Source organism: Equus asinus, chromosome 2 (assembly GCF_041296235.1).
Source record: "Equus asinus isolate D_3611 breed Donkey chromosome 2, EquAss-T2T_v2, whole genome shotgun sequence".
Classification (NCBI taxonomy): domain Eukaryota; kingdom Metazoa; phylum Chordata; class Mammalia; order Perissodactyla; family Equidae; genus Equus; species Equus asinus.
This window is the reverse complement of record NC_091791.1, coordinates 10,938,018-10,957,782: the sequence shown is the minus strand read 5'-3', so window position 1 is coordinate 10,957,782 and position 19,765 is coordinate 10,938,018. Positions and strand designations below refer to the sequence as shown.

Below are 19,765 nucleotides of genomic sequence, written 5' to 3'. Positions count from 1 at the left end.
ATAAGACACAGAGCTCCTAGGACGGAAGCTGGAAAGTCCCTATATTCATTTGCTGTCTTCCCTAGTGGCACTGGCAGCTTCTGGTGCCAGGTGGCAGCCAGGACAGCAGTGGTGTCACGTGTCGGTGATGATGCCCCGTGTCTAACAGCCAAGGTGGTGCTTCAGAGGCCAGTGGTGGCAGCAACAGGGAGGCCAGCAGCCACCCGTGAAGCTGCAGAGTTGCCTGAGAGGGTGGCTCATGGAGGGAATTCACATTGCAAATTGAATATTGAATATCGAAACTTCTCCACCTTCAAAGTCCTCAGGAACCAGCTCTTTCTCTGTGTTTGCCCACCTGTCAAAGACCTGCCTGGGATCGCGCTTCATTCCCAATTGGCTCACCCAAGATATTTTGCTTAAAAAGATTCTCTTCCCTGGAAGAATTCTCTTGTGATTTGGGGGCGAGGGGGATGGGAGGGCAAACCTTATTTCTTATCCCTCTAACCCTTAATCATACAGAAACCTGATATTAATAAACACAAAAGCAATAGTTTTCAAATTTTTTGCCCTGGTATTGGAATTCTTTTTTCAAACAATATCTTAGGCAGAACCCCAAGATGTGACATATGTTTACTTCAAAAAATTGAGGTGAAATTCACATAACACAACCATTTGAAAGGGAGCAATTCAGGGGCATTTAATACATTCACAATGCTGTGTGCCTCTACCTAGTTCCAAAACATTTTTATCATGCCAAAGTAAAACGCTGAACCCGTCAATAGTTACTCTCCCTTCCCCCAGCCCCTGACAACCACCAGTCTGGTTTCTGTCTCTCTGGATTTGCCTATTCTGAACATTTCATATCAATGGAATCACACAATATGCGCCCTTTGGGTCTGGCTTCTTTCACTTAGCATAATATTTGCGAGGTTTGTCTGAGTTACAGCATGCACCAGAATTTCATTCCTTTTTACGGCTGAGTAATATTCCGGGGTATGGATAGACCATATTTGCTTTTCCATTCGACTGTTGGAACATACACACTTCTGCTCTGTTTGAACCAGAAGTGGGCACTGAGCTCCCCTCCACATCCAGCTTTCCCTCCAAGGAGCTCCTGACCCTCCTCTGTGCTTGGAGAGACACCTGGTCTCAAGGAAGCCTTTGTTGAAATGCTGACTTGTTCCCCTGGAGGAGCCGCATCTTGTAGTAGGGATGAGGGGCTTCTGCAGCATGAATGAAAGGCTCTGACACCATAGAAAGAAACTCACTGCATTCATGCAAAGGAGTGGCCAAGTGGTAATAACTGGAGAAATCCCAGGAGTTGGGGTGGCTGCCCTGCAGTCCCACCCTACAGCCACAGGGCCTCCTCCACCCGAGCTGGGCAGGTCTGCCTATCAGCGATCCAGGCCAGCCTGCTGCTTTTTATGACTTCACTTGTTGAAACTCAAGCCACGCCTCGGTGAGTACATTCTGCCCACACCAGCCCATAAACAGGTGCCAGACTGCTGGCGTCATTGTATTTCCACAAGTTTTCTTTGTCTTTCCATATTTACGGCGGAATTTTCCCAGGTGCAAACAGGAAGACCCTTGAGCATTTCACTCCTTTCTAGAAAGAAAGGTTTGTCCCCTGCTCTCAAGCATAAAGGGCGAGCGAATGATTCACGGCGTCCTGCTCCCGGGACGGGACAGCAGTCCTGCTCCCTTAGGTGCAGCCAATCAGATCACAGGGCCAGTTTTAGTTTGGATAAGCCTCTTCTGAAAGAAGCCCTGCGAAAGTAATAACTGGCTAAATCCTCTGTCTGAAAGGCCCCGGACGCGATGGGCTGGGAAACGCTGAGTCCACAGTTGTGTCGCCGCGGTGGCTGCACGGCCCCCGCGCAGGTATGAAGCACAGCTGGTTTGTGTCAGTGTCGAGGGTGGAGACGGGCTGTTTGCCCAACTGGTTGAGGTGAGTCGGTGCCTAGGCTCAGACCTCACCCGCTCCTGAATGGAGGAGGAGAAAGTCCAATCGCTGAAAAGCAGACTTTCGTGGGCTGCAGCCTCCAAAGTCGGAGACCACCCCCGAACGTAAGTAGACGCACAGCCGCGCGGGCCTCCTCTCTGGTCCTGGGGAAGCCCCAGGGAGGGGCAGGTCTGGAGTCGCCAGGAGAGCTCCAGTGCAGCCAGGCCTTCCCTCTGTGGTTCTGAAATTTACACGGGGCCGGAAGTAGCTGTGCCGCTGTCTTCAGTCTATTACCTGTTTAAAAAGCTAGTTAGGATGTTCTGATTCTTAATACAATTACTGAATTTTATTTGGTGAAGGAGCTTCAAAAATTAATATTACATTGAACCATATGACATGCCAGCTGCGTGTGGTTCATGCCGTCGGGTCAAGGAGTTACAGTAATTGATGAGGGCATAATGCTTGTAACACAATGTAATTTTCTAAAGAGGCATCATTTCCCAAAGGAGCATAAAAAATAAACTGAAGTGATAATTTTAAGTAAATGAAGTTTTTATATTCTGTAAAAGTGAGTCTATGATTTTTTTATTTTGTCCATCTTACAAACAGCGAGAAAAGATTAAGGAATTGTATCCTTTTGATTAAAGGCTTAGGAGTGAGAGAATTGATCACTACAGTGACATCACTCACAGTTTTCTCAGTTTGGGGGCATTTTAATTGGGCCTGCTCAAAACACGTTTTCTTTTCCAGCGACTGTTCTTTACACATAGTGCTTGGTACTACTAAATCAATGTTGGTCGAATTGGTAAGCAAATCAATGCGCACATTTTATTTTGAGTAAGTCCACTGCTGTGCAAGAAATCCTGAATTAGAAGGCAGAGGACTGAGCTCTATTTCCATGTTTGGCCTCCCAAACTGGGTCTTGGGCAAGCCCCTTGCCTTCTCTACCTCAGTTTCCCCACTCGGTTAGACAGGTAATCTCTAAGGTCTAAAAGTCTATGATTTTTAAAGTTTTCTGTAACTTAGTTTGTCCACCTAGAGAAACATAAAGGTAATAGTCCCAGTCCTGCTTGTGTTTTGGAGTCTAAGGGAACCCAGTTGGACAAAGTCAGCACCTGTCCTGGGTTTCTCCGGGAGCTGTGTGGGAAGCATCCTCATTAGGATGATGATCAATAAACAGTGTCCGTAAGTGAGCCCGAGGAAATGATTCTGGTTGTCCCTGCAGTGCGCGGCTTTACATGATTATTTATTCGATGTCTGGTCCCAACTACCCATTTTCCTCAGCAAGAAAACCGTTCTGCCTTCATAAAAATATGTGCAGAAGTGAAAGTGATTTGATGAAACAAGTGTTTAGAGTAAAAAATATAAAAACCATATGTTGTTGAAGAGAAGTGGATTTCACGCCTCCTAATGTTCGACTCGGAGCTCTGCTGTCAGTGACAGCGGGAAACCAGCCATACTCTGGATTTCCAAACCGAACACAATTAGAAGCAGAAAACCCTCCACCAGCGGCACTCCTCAAGCTCTGCTTGGCAAATGGGCCCCTTTTGTCACTCCGTTTGTGTATATGTGTATATGTGTACATTGGCATTAACTCAGAGGCTTGGTAACACACTCGTTTCTCAGAAGTGTCTGCCAACCCCGAGGTGGGGAATAAAAACACCAGCCTGTATTGGGAGAGACGTCTGGGTGGCATATCGCAAAAGAAAACCCTTCAAAAGCAATTTCCATGATGTGACTGCAGAGATAAACATTTCCCATCATCTGGCTTTTGAGTTTGGGGAGATGAACAGACAGAAGAAGCCTCAGATCTCCTTCAGTTTTACACATGTACATACCCTTTTGTTCTTCTAGTCGCCTCTGATAAAATCCTGAGGGACGCTGGGCACCCTGAGTCACCATGGGCAATGAGAACAGCACTTCGGACAACCAGGTGGGTGTCGGAGCTTCTCCCTCAACCTACGAGGGTCTCTTGACTGACCTTGACCAGACTCTTTTTTTCAGCATCTCCCCTCTGCCCAGGAAGAAGCAAGCTCAGGCACAGATACGCCTGGATACATACGGGCGTATATGTATCCACATAGGTCTTCATTTCGTTTTCAGAATTCTCATATTAAGGCAAGCCCTAATTTTATAAACTATAAAAACTAGCTTTACTTTTTATTCTGTGCTTTTAAAATTGACATATTGAGAGTTTAGGACATTTTTCCTGGCTTATGCCCACCCATCCGCTTACTTACATGAAAGCAGCAGAGGAGGTAGAAATAAAACTTTTCCACACTCCTCCCCAGAATAAAGTTTTGGCCCTTAAAAAGTGATTTTAAAATCTATCAACTTTGAGCAGATTAAATTGGGGAATTGACCGTAACTGCTTAATTGTGCATAAGGCTGGGATATTAAAATATATTCAAATTTTGTTGTTAACTATTCTAAGTTTGAGAGTTTTAATTCAATGCCCTGGTGAACAAAATCAGGGAGACATTTCCCCGTTTATCCCACACACAATGGAAATTTTGAATTAGTGGTATTGAGTTCTTTGAATGAGAAAATTGGACCTAAAAACCAGCATAATGCAATTTGTTTTCCCTTTGCCTTTTTCTGCCCTACAATCTTTTCTCAAGCAGGAAAACAGGGATCATCATCAAAAAAAAAAAAAAAAAATGGGGGCAATCTTTAGGGGCAGACAAAAAACAGTAATTGTGTGAAATGACTGGGTGTGAGACGATAGGGAGAGGTGGGTACTGTGGCCACCAGGAGGGTTCCCGTCCTGTTGTCTAAAGGAGGCAGCCACCATCCACTCCAGCAGAAGGTCACCCTGTGGGAACGTGGGCCTGGTGTTACAAGATCTTCCCATTTCTTCAAGAGAAGTCAGAAACCTGTATTTTTTCTATGAAATCAAAGTTTTTATAATCAAACTTTTTTTTTTGAGATAGTGGTAGATTGGCATACTGTTGTAAGAAATAATACAGAGAGATCCCGTGTACCCACTACCTAGTTTCCCCCAAGGGTCACATCTTGCAAAACTGTAGTACCAAAACCCAAATACTGACATTGAAACAGTCAATACACAGAACACTTCCATCACCAGAAAGATTCCTCTTATCGCTATAGTCACACCACCTCCCTCCTGTCCCGCATCCCTAACCCCCAGCAACTTCTAATGGGTTCTCTATCTCTATAATTTTGTCATTCTGAAAATGTTATATAAATGGAATCATACGGTATGTGACCTTTTGGAATTTTTTTTTTTCACTCAGCATAATTTCCTCGAGATTCTTCCAGGTTGTTGCATGTGTCAGTAATTCATTCCCTTTTTTGCTGAGTAGTATTCCACGGTATAGATGTACTGTAGTTCATTGAACCATTCACTCCTTGAAGGACATCTGAGTTGTTTCCAGGCCGGGGCTTTTACGAATAAAGCTGCTATGAACATTTCTATACGGGTTTTTTGTGAACATGTGTTTGTGTTTCTCTGCGATAAATGCCCAGGCGTGCCATTGCTGGGTCATATGGTATTTGCATGTTTGGTTTTTCAAGGATCTGCCAAACTATATTCTAGGATCCCTGTCCCATTTTACACTCCCACCAGCAATGTATGAGTGAGCCAGTCCCTCAGCACCCTGGCCATCACTGGGCACTGTCACTCTTCGGTGTTGCCGTTCTGACGTGTGCTGTGATAGCTCACCGTGTCTTGATTTGCATTTCCCTCATGACTAATCATGTTGCACACCTTTCACGAGCTCATTGCCACCTCTATATTCTCTTTGGTGAAATATCTGTTCATGTCTTTTGCCCATTTTCTCATTAGATTTTTTTTTTATTGCTTTGTTTTGAGAATTCTTTATGTAGTCTGGATACTAATCCTCTGTCTGATTGTGGTTTGCAAATATTTTCTCCCGCTGGGAGCTTGTCTTTTCATCCTTTAACAGGGTCTTTTATGGGAACAAAAGTTTTTATGAGGTACAATTTATCAGTTTTTCCTTTTATAGGTAGTGCTTTTGGTACCTTCTCTAACCTGAGATGACTTTCTACCCGGATACAGGCAACGTCAGAGTAGCTTACATTTTCTTTCCATAACCTTTGCTACATGATGCTGGTCCCAGCTGGGGGCTGGTTTGTTTAGGATTGACTCGTAGAAATGGAATAGCTGTGTCAAATAAGGGGTAACTGTTTTTGAAAGGCTTTTGCTATATCTCTATATCCACATCCACATCCACATCCATATCTATATCTGTATCTGTATCCAAAATGCTTTCCAGAAAGGTGATACCAATTTATACTTCTCTCATCAGGGTATGAGGGCCCATCTCACTATTCCTTGCAAGCAATGACCATTTTAGTGTTTCTGATCTTCATTGATTAGAGAGGTAAAAATGCCGGGCGATTTAAAAGCCCTTACCCACTATACGTACGCCCCCCCTCACCTCCCGCCAGCCCCCAGCCCCCTTCTCCCTGCACCGTCCCTCCCCCCTCCCCACTCCCCCGGAAGCAGACAGGAGGCATTTTCTGTCACTGCCAGTTTCCACTTCTCTGACCTCAGCCAGCCCTGACCCAGTGGGGCATTATGGGGTCGCCTTTATGATTCCAGGCACGGAATAAGGTCTGCCTTCCTTAGAGGAATGAGTGGGAAGGAAGCACGAGTGTGTTTGGCTTCAGGACTCAGGCCTTCCGTGAGGCTGATGCTCACATGTTCCCACTGTCCCATGGGCATCTCCACCTGGATGACCCACCGTCACCCCGACTTCCTCAAACCCGAACTCAGCTTCCCCCCCGACCTGCCCCTCCTCCTGCATTCCCCCTCCTGGGTTCCATGATCTACCCTACCTTCCAAGACGGAAGTCTGAGCCACCCTGACTCCACCCACTCCCGTTCTCCACATTTACTAAATCTCTCTATGGTTGGTTAATTAACTAATGGCCTGGCCATTTAGCCTTCCAAATTTCTGTTTAATTAGGACTTGTTTTAGTTGTGAGAGACAGAAGCCCGTCTCCAATGACCATAGCAGAGAAAGAGCTTGTTGGGCTTATAGAACCGAGATGTCCACAGAGAGGGCCTCGCTGCAGGGGTCACTGAGTCCAGAGGTTAAAAAGATGACACTGGAGATCTCTCCTTTCTGGATCTTGCTCTCCTTTCCTCCATGATGCCTTGGTGCTTGGGGAGGTGCTCCCAGCACCCCAGTCCCCCAAATCCAGGCTTCCACGCTTCCTCCAGCTAATGGTCCAGCCTCCTGATCATCTCCCTCTAGGAATCTGACTGGCCCTGATGTGTCACATGCCCTCTCTGGGATCAGTCACTTATGCCCCGGAATGTGGGAGTCTCTGATTACCCAGCCTGAGTCATGCACCCTCCCCCATAGGGGAAAGGTGGGCCCAGGTTAATGACGGCCACATCAATATCGCTTGGAGCACTTTCTCAAAAGATAAAATATAGCACATCTCCATTATGTTGTTTTTTTCCCTCTCTATTCCCACTGTCACAGCCTTGTTACCTCACACCTGGATCATTGCAAACTAGCTTCTCTGCCTCCACACTCCCCACCCCCGTCCCGTCCATGCCCACAGTCTTCTCCCAGAGGGTCTTTCTCTGTGAGGATGCACTCGGGGGTCCCCACGTCCTGCTTACAAGTGAACTCTTGGAAGGAAGGAAACTCCTGTCCACAGATTCAGGGCTAGGCATTGAGGACCAGCAATGTCACCAGTGCAGAGGGTGAGGGACCGACCTGCCCAGTCCTGCCCCTTGCCTTCCTCATACACCCTTGGGCTGCAGATTCCTCTCCCTCAGTTGTCTAATTTCCCCTGGGTAGCTGTGGGCCGGGTGGGAGCACATTCAGCAGCTTAGGCCTGGGAATAGAAACCAGCCAGGACTGTCGCTCTGGTGCCGCGGGGGGTCCCGTTCACTGTGACCTGTCCTAACAGCAAGACTCCTTTGCTTTCAGCAAGAGGACTCCGGCTTGCATAACATCATCCTGTGGCCACCGAACCCTGAACTCCCGCAGGTACTGGGGAATGAGCTTGGCATGCTCTGCTTTCCAGCCCCTTCCTAACAACTAGATGGGTGCAGACTTGGCGTGGCACGTTCATTTGTATTTTTAGGTTTTCTCTTCCTCCTTCTCCTGTTGCCTCCTCCCATCCACCTCAATAAGTTGTAAAACACAATAGAATCGGCAATATATATTTAGATTTTTTAAAATAACGTTTTGGTGTACCTACCCAAGAGCCGTCTCGGTCGATATGCTGTGAGATGCTGAATGAGGCTCAAGTTTTCAATGTAACGCAGATGCTGAGAGCCAGTACTAACCCTTCCAACCTCTTCTACTTGGATTTCCTTTGTCCTGGAGTGAGGCTGCCTGTGGGGTGGCGGCCCCACCTTCGCCACCAGCGGGCAAAACTGATTTGTCTTTAAAAAATTGAATGCTGAATTCGTGGTCAGTGTTGTCATGCAAAAATGCAGCTGGCTGAGTCTCATAGCTTTAGCTCTGCCTGAAAGGTTTTGCCATCGATGGGGGAGGAGGGCAAATTGGGAGCTTTGCATCCATCTCATGGAGATTTCTCCTGAAGAGAATGTTGAGGTTGGTGTGTGCCCGTGGGTGTGGTCAGGATGACGCTCTGAAATCCCCTCACACCCTTGAGGAGGGGAGTCACTCACCCATGTGCTGTGCCCCTTGCTTTAGGAAACGAGCCGCTGCACCCCGAAGGGTGACTGCCAGGTAGGTCGGCTTGGTGCGCTTGGTTCTCTGTATATCCCCACCAAACAGTGGTGTGTGTGCTCGTGAAAGAACTTAACCATCTGCGTAGAGCATAGTGAAGCCTTTCACACACCTGATTTCATCTGAGTCTCGTCATGATCCTGTGAGGGCGGCAGGCCCAGGCTGATCACTCTTGTTTCACAGACACACAGGTTCGGAAGGTTAATCATCCCAGTCATTTGGGAGGAGTGAGAATTAGAACCCTGGTCCTAGAGGGTCACAAAGAGTGGCCAGGCCAGTGGTTTTCAAACTGGGTTCTTATGTGTAGCTCGGGGCTTGCTACAGCACTCTGCAGCAGAGCTAAGATCTCGGCGATGAGGTCCCGTGTCTCGTCGTGGATGCAGTTGTTCATTCACTCAGTGAACATCTGTGGAACCCCGCTGGGTGGCAGGTACTGGTGTAGGTGCTGTGGATCCAAAGAAGAGCAAGACAAGGCAGGTCCCTTGATCCAGTGGGAAGAGAGAAAATAATGAGCAAGTGGACAAATGGACAAACCAACAAGTAAAGAAATGTTTGTTTTTAAATTTTATTGAGTGCCTCGTTTACCAGGCACTATTCCAGCACCTGGGATCAGCAGTGAATAATTCAGCCACAACCCACCCCAGCGCAGCTCCCCTTCCACAGGGAAAAACGGACAATGTGCTAGTCAGCAAAGAAACACATAATGCAATTTCGAATGGCAACTGGAGTCAGGAGCTGTTTTTATCCCTTTTTTTTTTTTATTGTGGTAAAATATACATAACATAAAGTTTACATCTTAACTGTGTTTAAGGGTCCATCTCAGTGGCATTAAGTACGTTCGCATTTTGTGCAACTGTCACCACTATCCATCTCCAGAACTTTTTCATCTTTCCAAACTGAAACTCTGTACCCATTTAACAGTAATTCCTCATCCCCCGACCTCAGCCCCTGAGAGCCATTATTCTACTTTCTGTCTCTGTGATCCTGACTACTCTAAAGACCTCATGTCAGTGGAATCAACCAGCATTTGTCCTTTCGTCACTGGCTTATTGCTCTTAGCGTAATGTCCTCCAGGTTCCTTCACGTTGTAGCATGTGTCGGAATACCCTTCCTCTCTAGGTCTGAAGAATGTTCATTATATGTATACTCCACATTTTATTGATCCATTTATCTACTGGACGCTTGGGTTGCTCCCCGCTGTTGGCTGTTGTGAATAACGCTGCTATGAACATGGGTGTCCAAATGTCTGCTGGAGTCCCTGCTTTCAGTTCTTTTGAGTATATACCCCAAAGTTGAATTGCTGGCTCATATGCTAATTCTATGTTTAACTTTTTGAGAACCCCCATACTGTTTTCCACAGCGGCTGCACCACTTTACATTCCCACCAGCAATGCACAAGGGTTCTAATTTCTCCACATCCTTGCCAACTCTGATTATTCTTTTGTTCTTTGTTTTTAGAGAGCCATCCTAATGGGTATGAGGTGGTATCTCATTGTGGTTTTGATTTGTGTTTCTCTAATGATTAGTGAGACTGAGCGTCTTTTCATGTGCTTATTGGCCATTTGTATATCTTCTTGGAGAAACGTCTATTCAAGTCCTTTGTCTATTTTTTAATTGAGTTGTTTGGTTTTTGTTGTTGTTGAGTTGCAGGAGTTCTTTACATATTCTGGATATCAATCCTTTATCAAATATATGATTACAAATATTTTCTCTCATTTTGTGTGTTGGCTTTTCGTTGTTTTGTTAGTGTCCTTTGACGCACAAAAGTTTTTAATTTTGATGACGTCCAGCTTACCTATTTTTTAATTTTGTTGCCTGTGCTTTTGATGTCCCAGCTAAGACATCAGTGCAAGTCCAATATCATGAAGCTTTTCCATAGGAGGCTATTTTCATGTTTTTTATTGAGATGAAATTCACATAACATAAAATTAGCTGTTTTAAAGTGTATGACTCAGTGGCATTTCGTACCTTTACAACGCTGTGTGAGCACTCCTTTTATCTAGTTTCAAAATATTTTCATCACCCCCGAAGGAAACCTCCTACCCATTAAGCAGACACTCCCCATTCCCGTCATCCCCCAGGTTCTGGCAATCACTAATCAGCTTTCTGTCTCTATGGATTTACTTATTCTGGATGTTTCCTATAAATCAAGCTATACAATACATGACCTTTTGTGTCTGGCTTCTTTCCCTTAGCATAATGTTGTGGCGCGTATCAATACCTGCCGCTGTTTTGTGGCTGAGTAATATTTCGTTGTGTGGATGTGCCACATTTTTCATCCGTTCATCTGTTGATGGTCTTTTCGGTGGTTTCCACTCTTTTGGATATTGTGAGTAAGGCTGCTATGAACATTGGTGCACAAATATCTGTTCAAATCTCTATTTTCAGTTCTTTTGGGTATATAGCTAAGTGGAATTGCTGGATCATATGATAATTCTATGTTTAAGTTTTTCAGGACCCACCAAACTTTTCCACAGTGGCTGCACCATTTCACATTCCCACCAGCAATACCTGAGTGTTCCAGTTTCTCTACATCCTCACCAACACTCAGCGCTTCCTGTTGTTGGTGTTTGTTTAATTACAGCCATGCTAGTGGGTGTCAAGCGGTATCTCATTGTGTTTAGAGGCTGTTTGGTGAGTGGTCAGAGGAGCCCTCTCTGTAGAGGTCTGATGTGCTAAGAAGGGGATAGCCACATAAGTTATGGAGAAGGAGCATTCTGGAAAAGGGAACAAGTGTAACGTGTCAGGGAGGAACAAGCTGGTTGTATTTTAAGATCAGTAAAGCATGCCAATGTGGCTGAAGGATGGTGGTGAGAGAAGCTGTGGTGAGAAGTGAGGCCAGGAGGCGGGTGAGCACTCAGTCTTGTAGGTCGCTCTTGGCCTTGGGAAAGAGGCTGGCTTCATCCCGACTGTGAAGCAGAGCCGTTGGAGGGTTTTCAGCAGAGGAATGACAGGAACTGGTGTGAGATTTTGAAAAGGGGGCTGTGGTTGCTCTGTAGAGAGTGGTCTTTAAGGGGCAGAGGGCAGAAGGGGGGAGGGACGTTGGCTAGGAGGCTATTTAGAAGTCAAAGGCGGAGATGACTGTGACTTGGAATGAGGTGGCAGGGAAGGAGGTCTCTAGACTCGGGACCTATTTTGAAGGCAGAGAGGACAGGCTGGACGACAGATTGAATTCGGGGGATGGGAAAGGAGCAGAATCAAGAAAGAGCCTGAGGTGTTTGTCCTGAGGCGTGAGCTAGATGGGAATTTCATTTCCTGAGATGGAGAGGATTGGAGGATGGGCCAGTTTGGGGAGAAGGAAGAGAATCAAAGGTTCTGGTTTGGCCATAAAATGTGAATGACTATTGGGCGCTCCAAGATCTAACAGGCATTTGGGTGCACAAGAGGTGGGGCTTAAAATGTGTGGTTGAGTCATCAGCATTGGTATTTAAAGCCATGTGACTGGATGAGATCACCTGGGGAGAGAATGAGAGATGGGAAAGTGGACCCAGGACTAAGCCCCGAGATGCGCCAACATTTAGACATGAGCCTGGGGGAAGGGGGAGTCTTTGAAGGAGCCGGAGCTGGCTGAAGACAAAGGAAAATGAGTGACCTGGGAGAACATAAGAGGAGAATGTCAAGAGGTAGAGAGGGTATAACGGCATCAGGTGCTTCTGAGAAACAAGGAGCAGACACCTCTCCGTTGATTTGGCAAGATGGAAGCCACTGGTGATGAGGAAAACCTCATATTGCCCTGCAGGCCCCTGACAAGCACAGTTTCAGTGGAATGACAGGGGTGCAGGCTGGATGGGGGAGGGTTGATGAGGGAATTGGACATAAGGCTGTGGCAAGAGGTGTGTAGCTAATCCAAGAAGTTTTTCTAAAAAAGGGAGCAGCATATTGGGACAGTAGCTAGAGGAGAGAGTTGCATGAAAGATTTAGTTAAAGCCTGAAGATACTAGATTCCTGTGTGTTCTTGAGAATGAGGGAGAGAGGCAGAGATCAATGAAGGACAGGGAAGGGAAGGGTCAACTGAAGGAAGGCTGACCTTGAGTGTTTGAGAGGGAGTAGGATGGGAGCAGGGGTGGGCTTAGAGGAGAGACACTTCCACCATTGGGCATTGGTGGAGAAAAGACAGAAGCAGACATACCTGGGAATCATGAGGGTGGGAGGAGGGCGAGACGAGGAGGTCTCTTCTGATGGCTGAAACTTTTCTAAAGCCATTCCAGTGTCTATATGTTTCTGTAGTTAGAGTCTCAGAAAAAAAAATGAATTTCAGCTATAGAAATTGTGGTCAATGCTATGCAGCAAGAAGGCAAGTGCAAAGACAGCTGGCCTGGCCCTGAGCGTCAGGGCAGGCTCTCCCGGGGAGCTGCTGTTGGAGCTCAGAGTTGAAGGATGAGTGGGAAATAAATGGGACCTGGAGAATTGAGAGCAGGTGACTGCGCATGCCTCCCCCACCCAGCCCAGGCTTCCTCGGGGCAGGTCCCCCTGGTTCCTGGCTCAGCATCCAAGAGACAGCCCGGGCCTGAGGTTTGTTTCTGAAGGCGACCTCAGCACTGTGGCCTTAGGTTATGGAATTCTCTGACATCCATGGAACAGAGGGCCAGGAGAGCAGGAGAATCTGTGCTACGTGACCCAGCCCTGGAGTCGCGATGACCCAGAAACGTGATGGAGCACGTTTCTGCAGGCTGAGGCTGGCTGTGGCCCAGGCACTGTGGGATCAGTATTTCTCTTGGTAGATACACAGCCCATAAGTATGCGCATGTGTTGCTTAAAGCTGCAAATGCTTGGGGCTCCGAGTTGAACAGGGAAGTATTTTCTTTAGTTTCTGAGAAAGCCAACATTACAACAGCATGAGACCAACGCTGAAAGAAACAGCATCTTTCATATTCTACTGGTGGAAGGTAGGCATCTGGGATGACTTAACTGCATTTAATGAGAAAGAAATTGAGCAAAGAGACAATTAACCAGCACGAACTCGACGTTCATAGCAGTGGAGAGCTCCTTTATTGTGACTGTCTGCTCCCACAGCCTCTCTTGCAGGAATCGCCCAGCCCAGGGGGTGGTGCTAATTTTCACTGCAACGATTATTAAAGTTTGCGAACTCCATGGCTCCAGGTTTGGGCTGGATGCATCTTCTGAAGAATCTGATTAACTGCTTTAGCTCTAAGCTGAGATAGCCACTGGGGCCTTTAATTAATGAGTTTTGAATCAGTTTCTTCTTTGTAATAATCATAACTAGCATCTGTGAGTGTTTACTATGGTCTAACCTTGTGCTGAGTGCTTCTTGTGCATTATTTTATTTCACCTTCAAAACAACTCAATAATTATGATCCCCATCTTCCAGATATGGTCCTGGAGGCATAGAGCCTGAAAGCTTACAGCTAAATAGGCAGTAAAAAGCTTGGATTTAACTACTGCACCTTATTCTTGAGTCAAGCCTTGTGCTGCTCTAGCATGAAAATGGGTGGATGTAGGAATTCTAGAGGAGCGAAAAATAAGGTTTATGTCTGCATTTCAAATATAATGGAGTAAAAATCACAGGACACTGTAGACCATCCTGACAAACCCAACTCTTCGAATAAAGAGACTCTCCCTCCATTTGCACACTTCTTGGCCATATTGACAAGGTGGTTCTGTCACCCACCTTGGCAGGCAGGCCAGGGACTGTGGTCCCCATTTTACTGATGGAGAAACAGGCTCCAAGAGGTGAAATGATTTGGGTTTTCTGAACTGGTCCAGCTCTCTTTAAATTATATTGCATCTAAAATATTAAACACATACAGGGCATTATTGTTGAGCAGTGTTTTGAAGTCTTAAAGGTTTTCATTTCCCTGCAGACTAAAGATGCCAGAACACATCAACTCTGGCATCTGTGGGGCTCCTGGGTCCTTTTTGGGTCACTCCTACCGCTTTTGACCCAGATGCTTTTGAGGAGGGGAAGATAGATACTATTTATTGGATGCGTATTTCTCACTCGTTCACTAAACTGTAAGTTCCAGGAGGGTAGGAATTGTGTCTTTTTTTTCCTAATTAAACTTTTATTTGGACTATTTTCAGATTTACAGAAAAGTTGCAAAGATAGTACAGAGAATTCCCACTTTTTCTTCCTCCAGCTTCCTCCAAACTCAACGTCTTAGCTCATCTCTTTAAAGCTTCTGTGTCGACCTAGAATGTAGACTCAGTGCTTCCCAGACACGAACCAGAGTCAACAAGCTCTCAGTGCCAACTCGAGTCTCTTATTTCCTCCATCTTTTAAAGACTGGGGATTCAAACCCAGCTCTCTCTGGCTCCAAAGGTTGGTTTTCTACCATACTACATCAGAAACATTCCATTTGGGGAAGCCTAAAATTCCACCTTGGGGCCTCCCTTCTTGGCCTGACGGAGTACCTGCGGGCCGAGCCTTGGGGCTGTTGGTGTCGTCTGCTGCCAGTAGGAGTGAGCGGCTTCCGCCTCTCATTTTCACCTTGGAGGGGAAGAAATGTTTGGGATCTAGCAGAACTGGTCTGACCATTTGCCCTCTCTTGACGGGGAAGATGGGCAGCCCGCAGGCCCCAGCCCCGAACATGTGTTGCTCCTCCATATTTGGCAGCCTGGCAGTTGTTTCTGAAACCCGATGCCCAGCGCCATGGGGACGACCTTTGGTCTACTTCCCAGCATTCACCTGCAGTCACACTGCTCCCAGAAGCCTGTTCAAAGAGTGGGCGAGTTGGCAAGACACTCTGGTCGTGATCTAACCATGTTAATTAAGCCTCTTTCTCGGCCTGACCAGTGAGCCGAGGTCTAGAGAGAGGGAACACATTTAAGAGGTAAGGTGAAGGGATTTTTTTTTTCGGTAGTGAAACACTTTAGCTCTTGATAAAGTGTATTTTTTTCAGGACTGGAAAGTTGCTGTGACTGTTTGAAATTGCTTTAAAATAGACCCAGGGTCTGGAGCATTCCAGAGCCAAAGAAAGGCTGTTTGTTTACCCAAGCAGTGGCAGCAAAGGAAAGATTGGAAGAAGCAACTTGACAACTCAGTTTGTCATGTGGAGGGTTGCCAATGCTTTTTTTCCAGCCTGCGCTTTGGAAGTGGAAGGGTAACTTTAGAAACGTGTGCTGTTTTGCAGTGACGTCTGTTGACACAACAGACCCCTTGAGATCGTGTAAGCAACAGGGCTTAGGACCGTTGCTAGGATGGGGAAACTGGATGGAGGCCTCAAAGACACGGTGGGAAATGTAGCAAAAGCGAGAGTTCTGAGGACCGGGCGTGCTCCCCACCCCCGTTCACTGAAGTGGCTACCAGACTGAACGGGAATAATCTATTTTTCAAACATTCAACAAATATTTATGAAGTGCCCCTCTGTGCCAGGTGCTATTCTGGGCATTGAATCTAGGCTCCTGTACCACATTATTCATAAATGTCCAGTTGTTTTAGTTACTTGGAGCGTGGCAGGAAGATGTCAGGGATCGTAGGCAGCTATTCCCACTGTCTGGGGAGGCGGTATAAGGTAAAGCTCAAGAGCACGGGCTCTTGCCTCCAACCCTCTGGGTCCAAGTCCTGGCTCCACCACTTCCACACTGTGACCTTGGGCAAGTGGCTTGACCTCTCTGTGCTAAGTGACCTTATCTGTAAAATAGGGTTGTTGTAAGGATTGAATGAGTTTAAATAAGTAAAGCACTTAAAAGAATAATACTTGGCACATAGAAAGTGTTCATAATAATAAATTTGCTATTATTTTTATAGCAGAAAAAGTGCTATGTACGTGTTGGGTGTTATTTTTATTGTGGAAAGAGCATTGGACTTCAAGGCAGAAGACCTGGCCAAGCCACTCAACCCTCTATTTCTCATCTGGAAAATGGAAAACATTACTTTACCTGCCTGTTTAGCTCACAGGGGTTTGGTACGACTCGGATGGATGTCAGAGCACTTTGAAAAGTGCAATGTGCCATTCCTGTGGATAGTATTCTCGCTTTCATTTTAACTCCATCCAGATATGGTTTTGTTGGAGGGAACTGGTATTCTTCTTGCAGATTAGCTTTTTATTAGGAAGAGGAGTGGGGTTGAAAAGGGAGAAAGGTGGACTCTTTTTTCTTCAAAGATGGATCTGAGCCCATGTTATATTTCCTTAGCCTGAGGAAACAGAGCATGTGGTCCCTTTTTTCTCCTTTAGTCAGAGCAAAGATCTGTCTCCTTGTTCCATCTGTTGTTTGCATCTGTCTGGGGCGTTAGACATGTCAACGTCTTTCCAGAATTACTTTAAAGTGACCTTGATCATAGAAGAAAGGGCAGGAGATTTATTTGTTAAATTAGTTGCAGAATAATTCACGGCAGATCATCTGGTCATGGAAGGGGAGGCCTGGCTGCGGAAGGGGTTGGAGCTGAGGCCGGCATGACAGTTAGGCAAGTAGGAATTGGGTTATGATTTTAAAAATTCAGGACCCTGATGTAAAAGTGTCACTCCCTCTGTACTGTCATTCTTGAGTTATCGTAGTAAATTTTTTAAATCGTGCATCCGAAGGTAGTGATGTTACATAGAGAAAGAACCTTGCTCAGGAGGATCAGGAGCGCTTGGAGTCTGAATTTACGGTGATTTGAAGTTTGTACTGTCTGGATACTGTCCTCTGGGGGTGATTATCCTCCTAGATTCACAGATCAGGAGACTGAGGCCCCCAGGCCAGGCCAGGGGCTCTCGTTTCAGGAAAGGGTCCAGCCAGCCGGGGGTCAGCAGCCCCCCTCTTAGGTGAGGAATCAGCCCCAGCTCTCTCTCCCTCCTTCAGTATCCCCCACTGCAGGGATCAAACAGAGAGGCCTGTCCTCGCTCTGGGTCAGAGAGAATCAGATCCACCCGGACTCTGCGGCTGTGTGATATCAGCCAAGTTACTTAACCTCTCAAAGCCTCAGTTCTAAACAGGAACATGATTAGCATCTTTCTCATTAGGCTGCTGCGAAGATCCAACGACATGGTTTATGGAAAGCTACTGGCTCAATGCCTAGCACCTCGTAAGTTAAATAAGCAGAAGTTATTATTGTTGTTGTTGTGTTGTTATTTTCCCACACACACTGTCTCAGCAGAAGTGAATGGAAATTTTCTAACTGTAGTATTCCTGTTAGCACTGGAACGCCTGGGCCCCTGAGAGTTGAGGCATCTTCTATGTTTTTATGTAGATGCCACTGGGGGAACGCCAGCAGCCAGTCGCACAGAGAAATGCACCAGGTGGGGGAAACATAGGCGAAGCTAAGCTGTTCTTCAGGCTGTGTCTGAAGGTCAAGGACGGCAGCCCATCCAACAGAAGGTTCAAGGTCACTAGAAGACCCCCAGGTTCAGGTCAGGCGGAGGATTTGCACCCCATTGTCCCTCGGAAGCTCCCCAGATTAGCTCACAACAACCCCAACCTAGAGGTTGATGGAGGTGGGCGGGTGGGGCCCCTCCCTCCTGGGGGGCCTGGCTCTCCTCCTTGGGTGCCCCCGTGTTCGCATCTCTGTGGTCACAGCGCTGGGGTCTGTGGGTCCCTAGACTGAGCAACTCGAGAGCAGGGATGGAGTCTTACTCATTTTTGGAGCCCCCACTTCTAGCACTGGTTCTGGCACGTGATAGGCTTTAGATGAATGTTTCTTAGGAGATTGAATGAATCAACAAATCAATAAATAAAATGTTACATTTTGGAAGGTCTGGGTGAAATGAGTTATGCATCAAATAATCTCGCTGGATCAGGGTGCATAGGCGCGGCTGGTGAACTGTTGGGCTCAGGAGATGCTTTTTGCATCTCCAGCTGCCCTCTTTAATGGGCAGGACCGGGCTGGGTCTCTCTCTGGGGTTGTGTGGGAGAGCAGTGTCCCCTGAGGGGAGAGATAAGATTTCCAGCAGGGAGCCGCAGGGAGCGCAGTGAAGCCCGGAGGAGCTCCTCCTGCCTGGCCCCTGGTGCCCATCTCCACCGCGTTGCCTGCAAGATGGGGCTCCTCGAGGACAGAGCTGGAGGTCATGGAGCTTGGTTTCTCCCAAGTACCCAGCAAGCCACGTGCCTAGGTCTGAGCTCCATGTGCTAGAGGGAAGAGAAGCTTTTCTAATTCACACAAAGGCACTGCTCACAAGCCATGCGCCCGCCCAGAGGAGCGCCACCTTCCACTTTCCACAAAGGCGCCGCACGGGCTAGGGGCCGCCCTGCTCTGAGGATTTGGATCATCGGCCAGATTCAAACAAGGTGGAGAGAAACTGTCCTCAAAAGCAGGTGCCACGGAACACTAGCTCTATGAGATGTTAACAGGTGGCCCATGAACGAAGGGTCCTGTGGTCAAGAAACTTTGGGAAACCCTGGGTTAAGTTCAATGTTATTTTACTCCAGAACTTCTCAGAACCTTCAATTCTAACGTGCATCCTGAATTTCTAAAAGAGGGCTGCATCACGGAGCGCTTCTTAAACCTATTTGACCAGAGAACACTTTGTTTCCCTCAAAGCTCGTCTAGTCATCTATGGAATGTACTCTTCTGCTTGCAAGTGACAGAAATCCAGCCGGTACCAGCTAAGGCAAACAGGGAGGAAGATCTCACGTAACCTCTGGATGGAAAAGGCAGAATGAGGCTGGACCCCAGGGCCAAGTGGAGCCAAGGTCTTGACGGCACAAGGACCCTCTCCCTCTGTCTCTCATTAGCTTTTCTCTGCCTGCTGGCTCCAGTCTCTCTGGCTGCAGGCTGCTAGACACAAGGCTGCCAGTAACGCTTGCATTCACATTCTGCAGAACCCACCACCACATTCCTGTCCCTCTGGTTCTTTGGGGAGTTTTGCAGAAGGACCTGGCTTGACCCGAGTCTTGTGCACACCCTGATGGGCAGGGGTGTCGGGCTCTCCGATTGCCATTTCCACGAGAACCTCCGGGACAGAGGATATGGGTGGAACAGTTCCTTAGAAGGCAGAGCCAGCGCCAAAGGAGGGCTTGTTTGTTGTTCAGAGAGGGGGCTTCAGGGACCAGTGTCTGGTCTGGGAAGACAAAATCGCAGACCCCTGCTGCTTTGGGAAATACTGCTTGGGGTGTATAGAAGCCCTCTCCCTATTTTTGATTTTTATATCATTCTTTTTTTTTTTTAGATTGGCACCTGAGCTAACAACTGTTGCCAATCTTTTTTTTTTTTTAATTGCTTTTTCTCCCCAAATCCCGCCAGTACATAGTTGTATATTTTA

The 19,765-nt window shown here is 46.9% G+C and overlaps 1 protein-coding gene across 34 annotated transcripts in view; it reads left to right on the top strand.

Moving 5' to 3' along the window:
* TACC2 (transforming acidic coiled-coil containing protein 2) overlaps positions 1–19,765 on the top strand; it is a 209,719-nt gene that overhangs the window by 16,829 nt on the left and 173,125 nt on the right. For 22 of the 34 annotated variants that reach the window (XM_070481887.1, XM_044749507.2, XM_044749529.2 and 19 more), the window contains exons 2-4: positions 3,776–3,854; positions 7,857–7,916; positions 8,592–8,627. In XM_070481887.1, coding sequence (XP_070337988.1) covers positions 3,822–3,854; positions 7,857–7,916; positions 8,592–8,627 — 129 coding nt within the window. In that variant the 5' untranslated portion in view covers positions 3,776–3,821. Of the gene's footprint in view, positions 1–1,475; positions 2,047–3,775; positions 3,855–7,856; positions 7,917–8,591; positions 8,628–19,765 lie in introns of those variants that run through there. The other 12 variants (XM_014830721.3, XM_044749508.2, XM_070481857.1 and 9 more) reach the window with 7 other exon arrangements.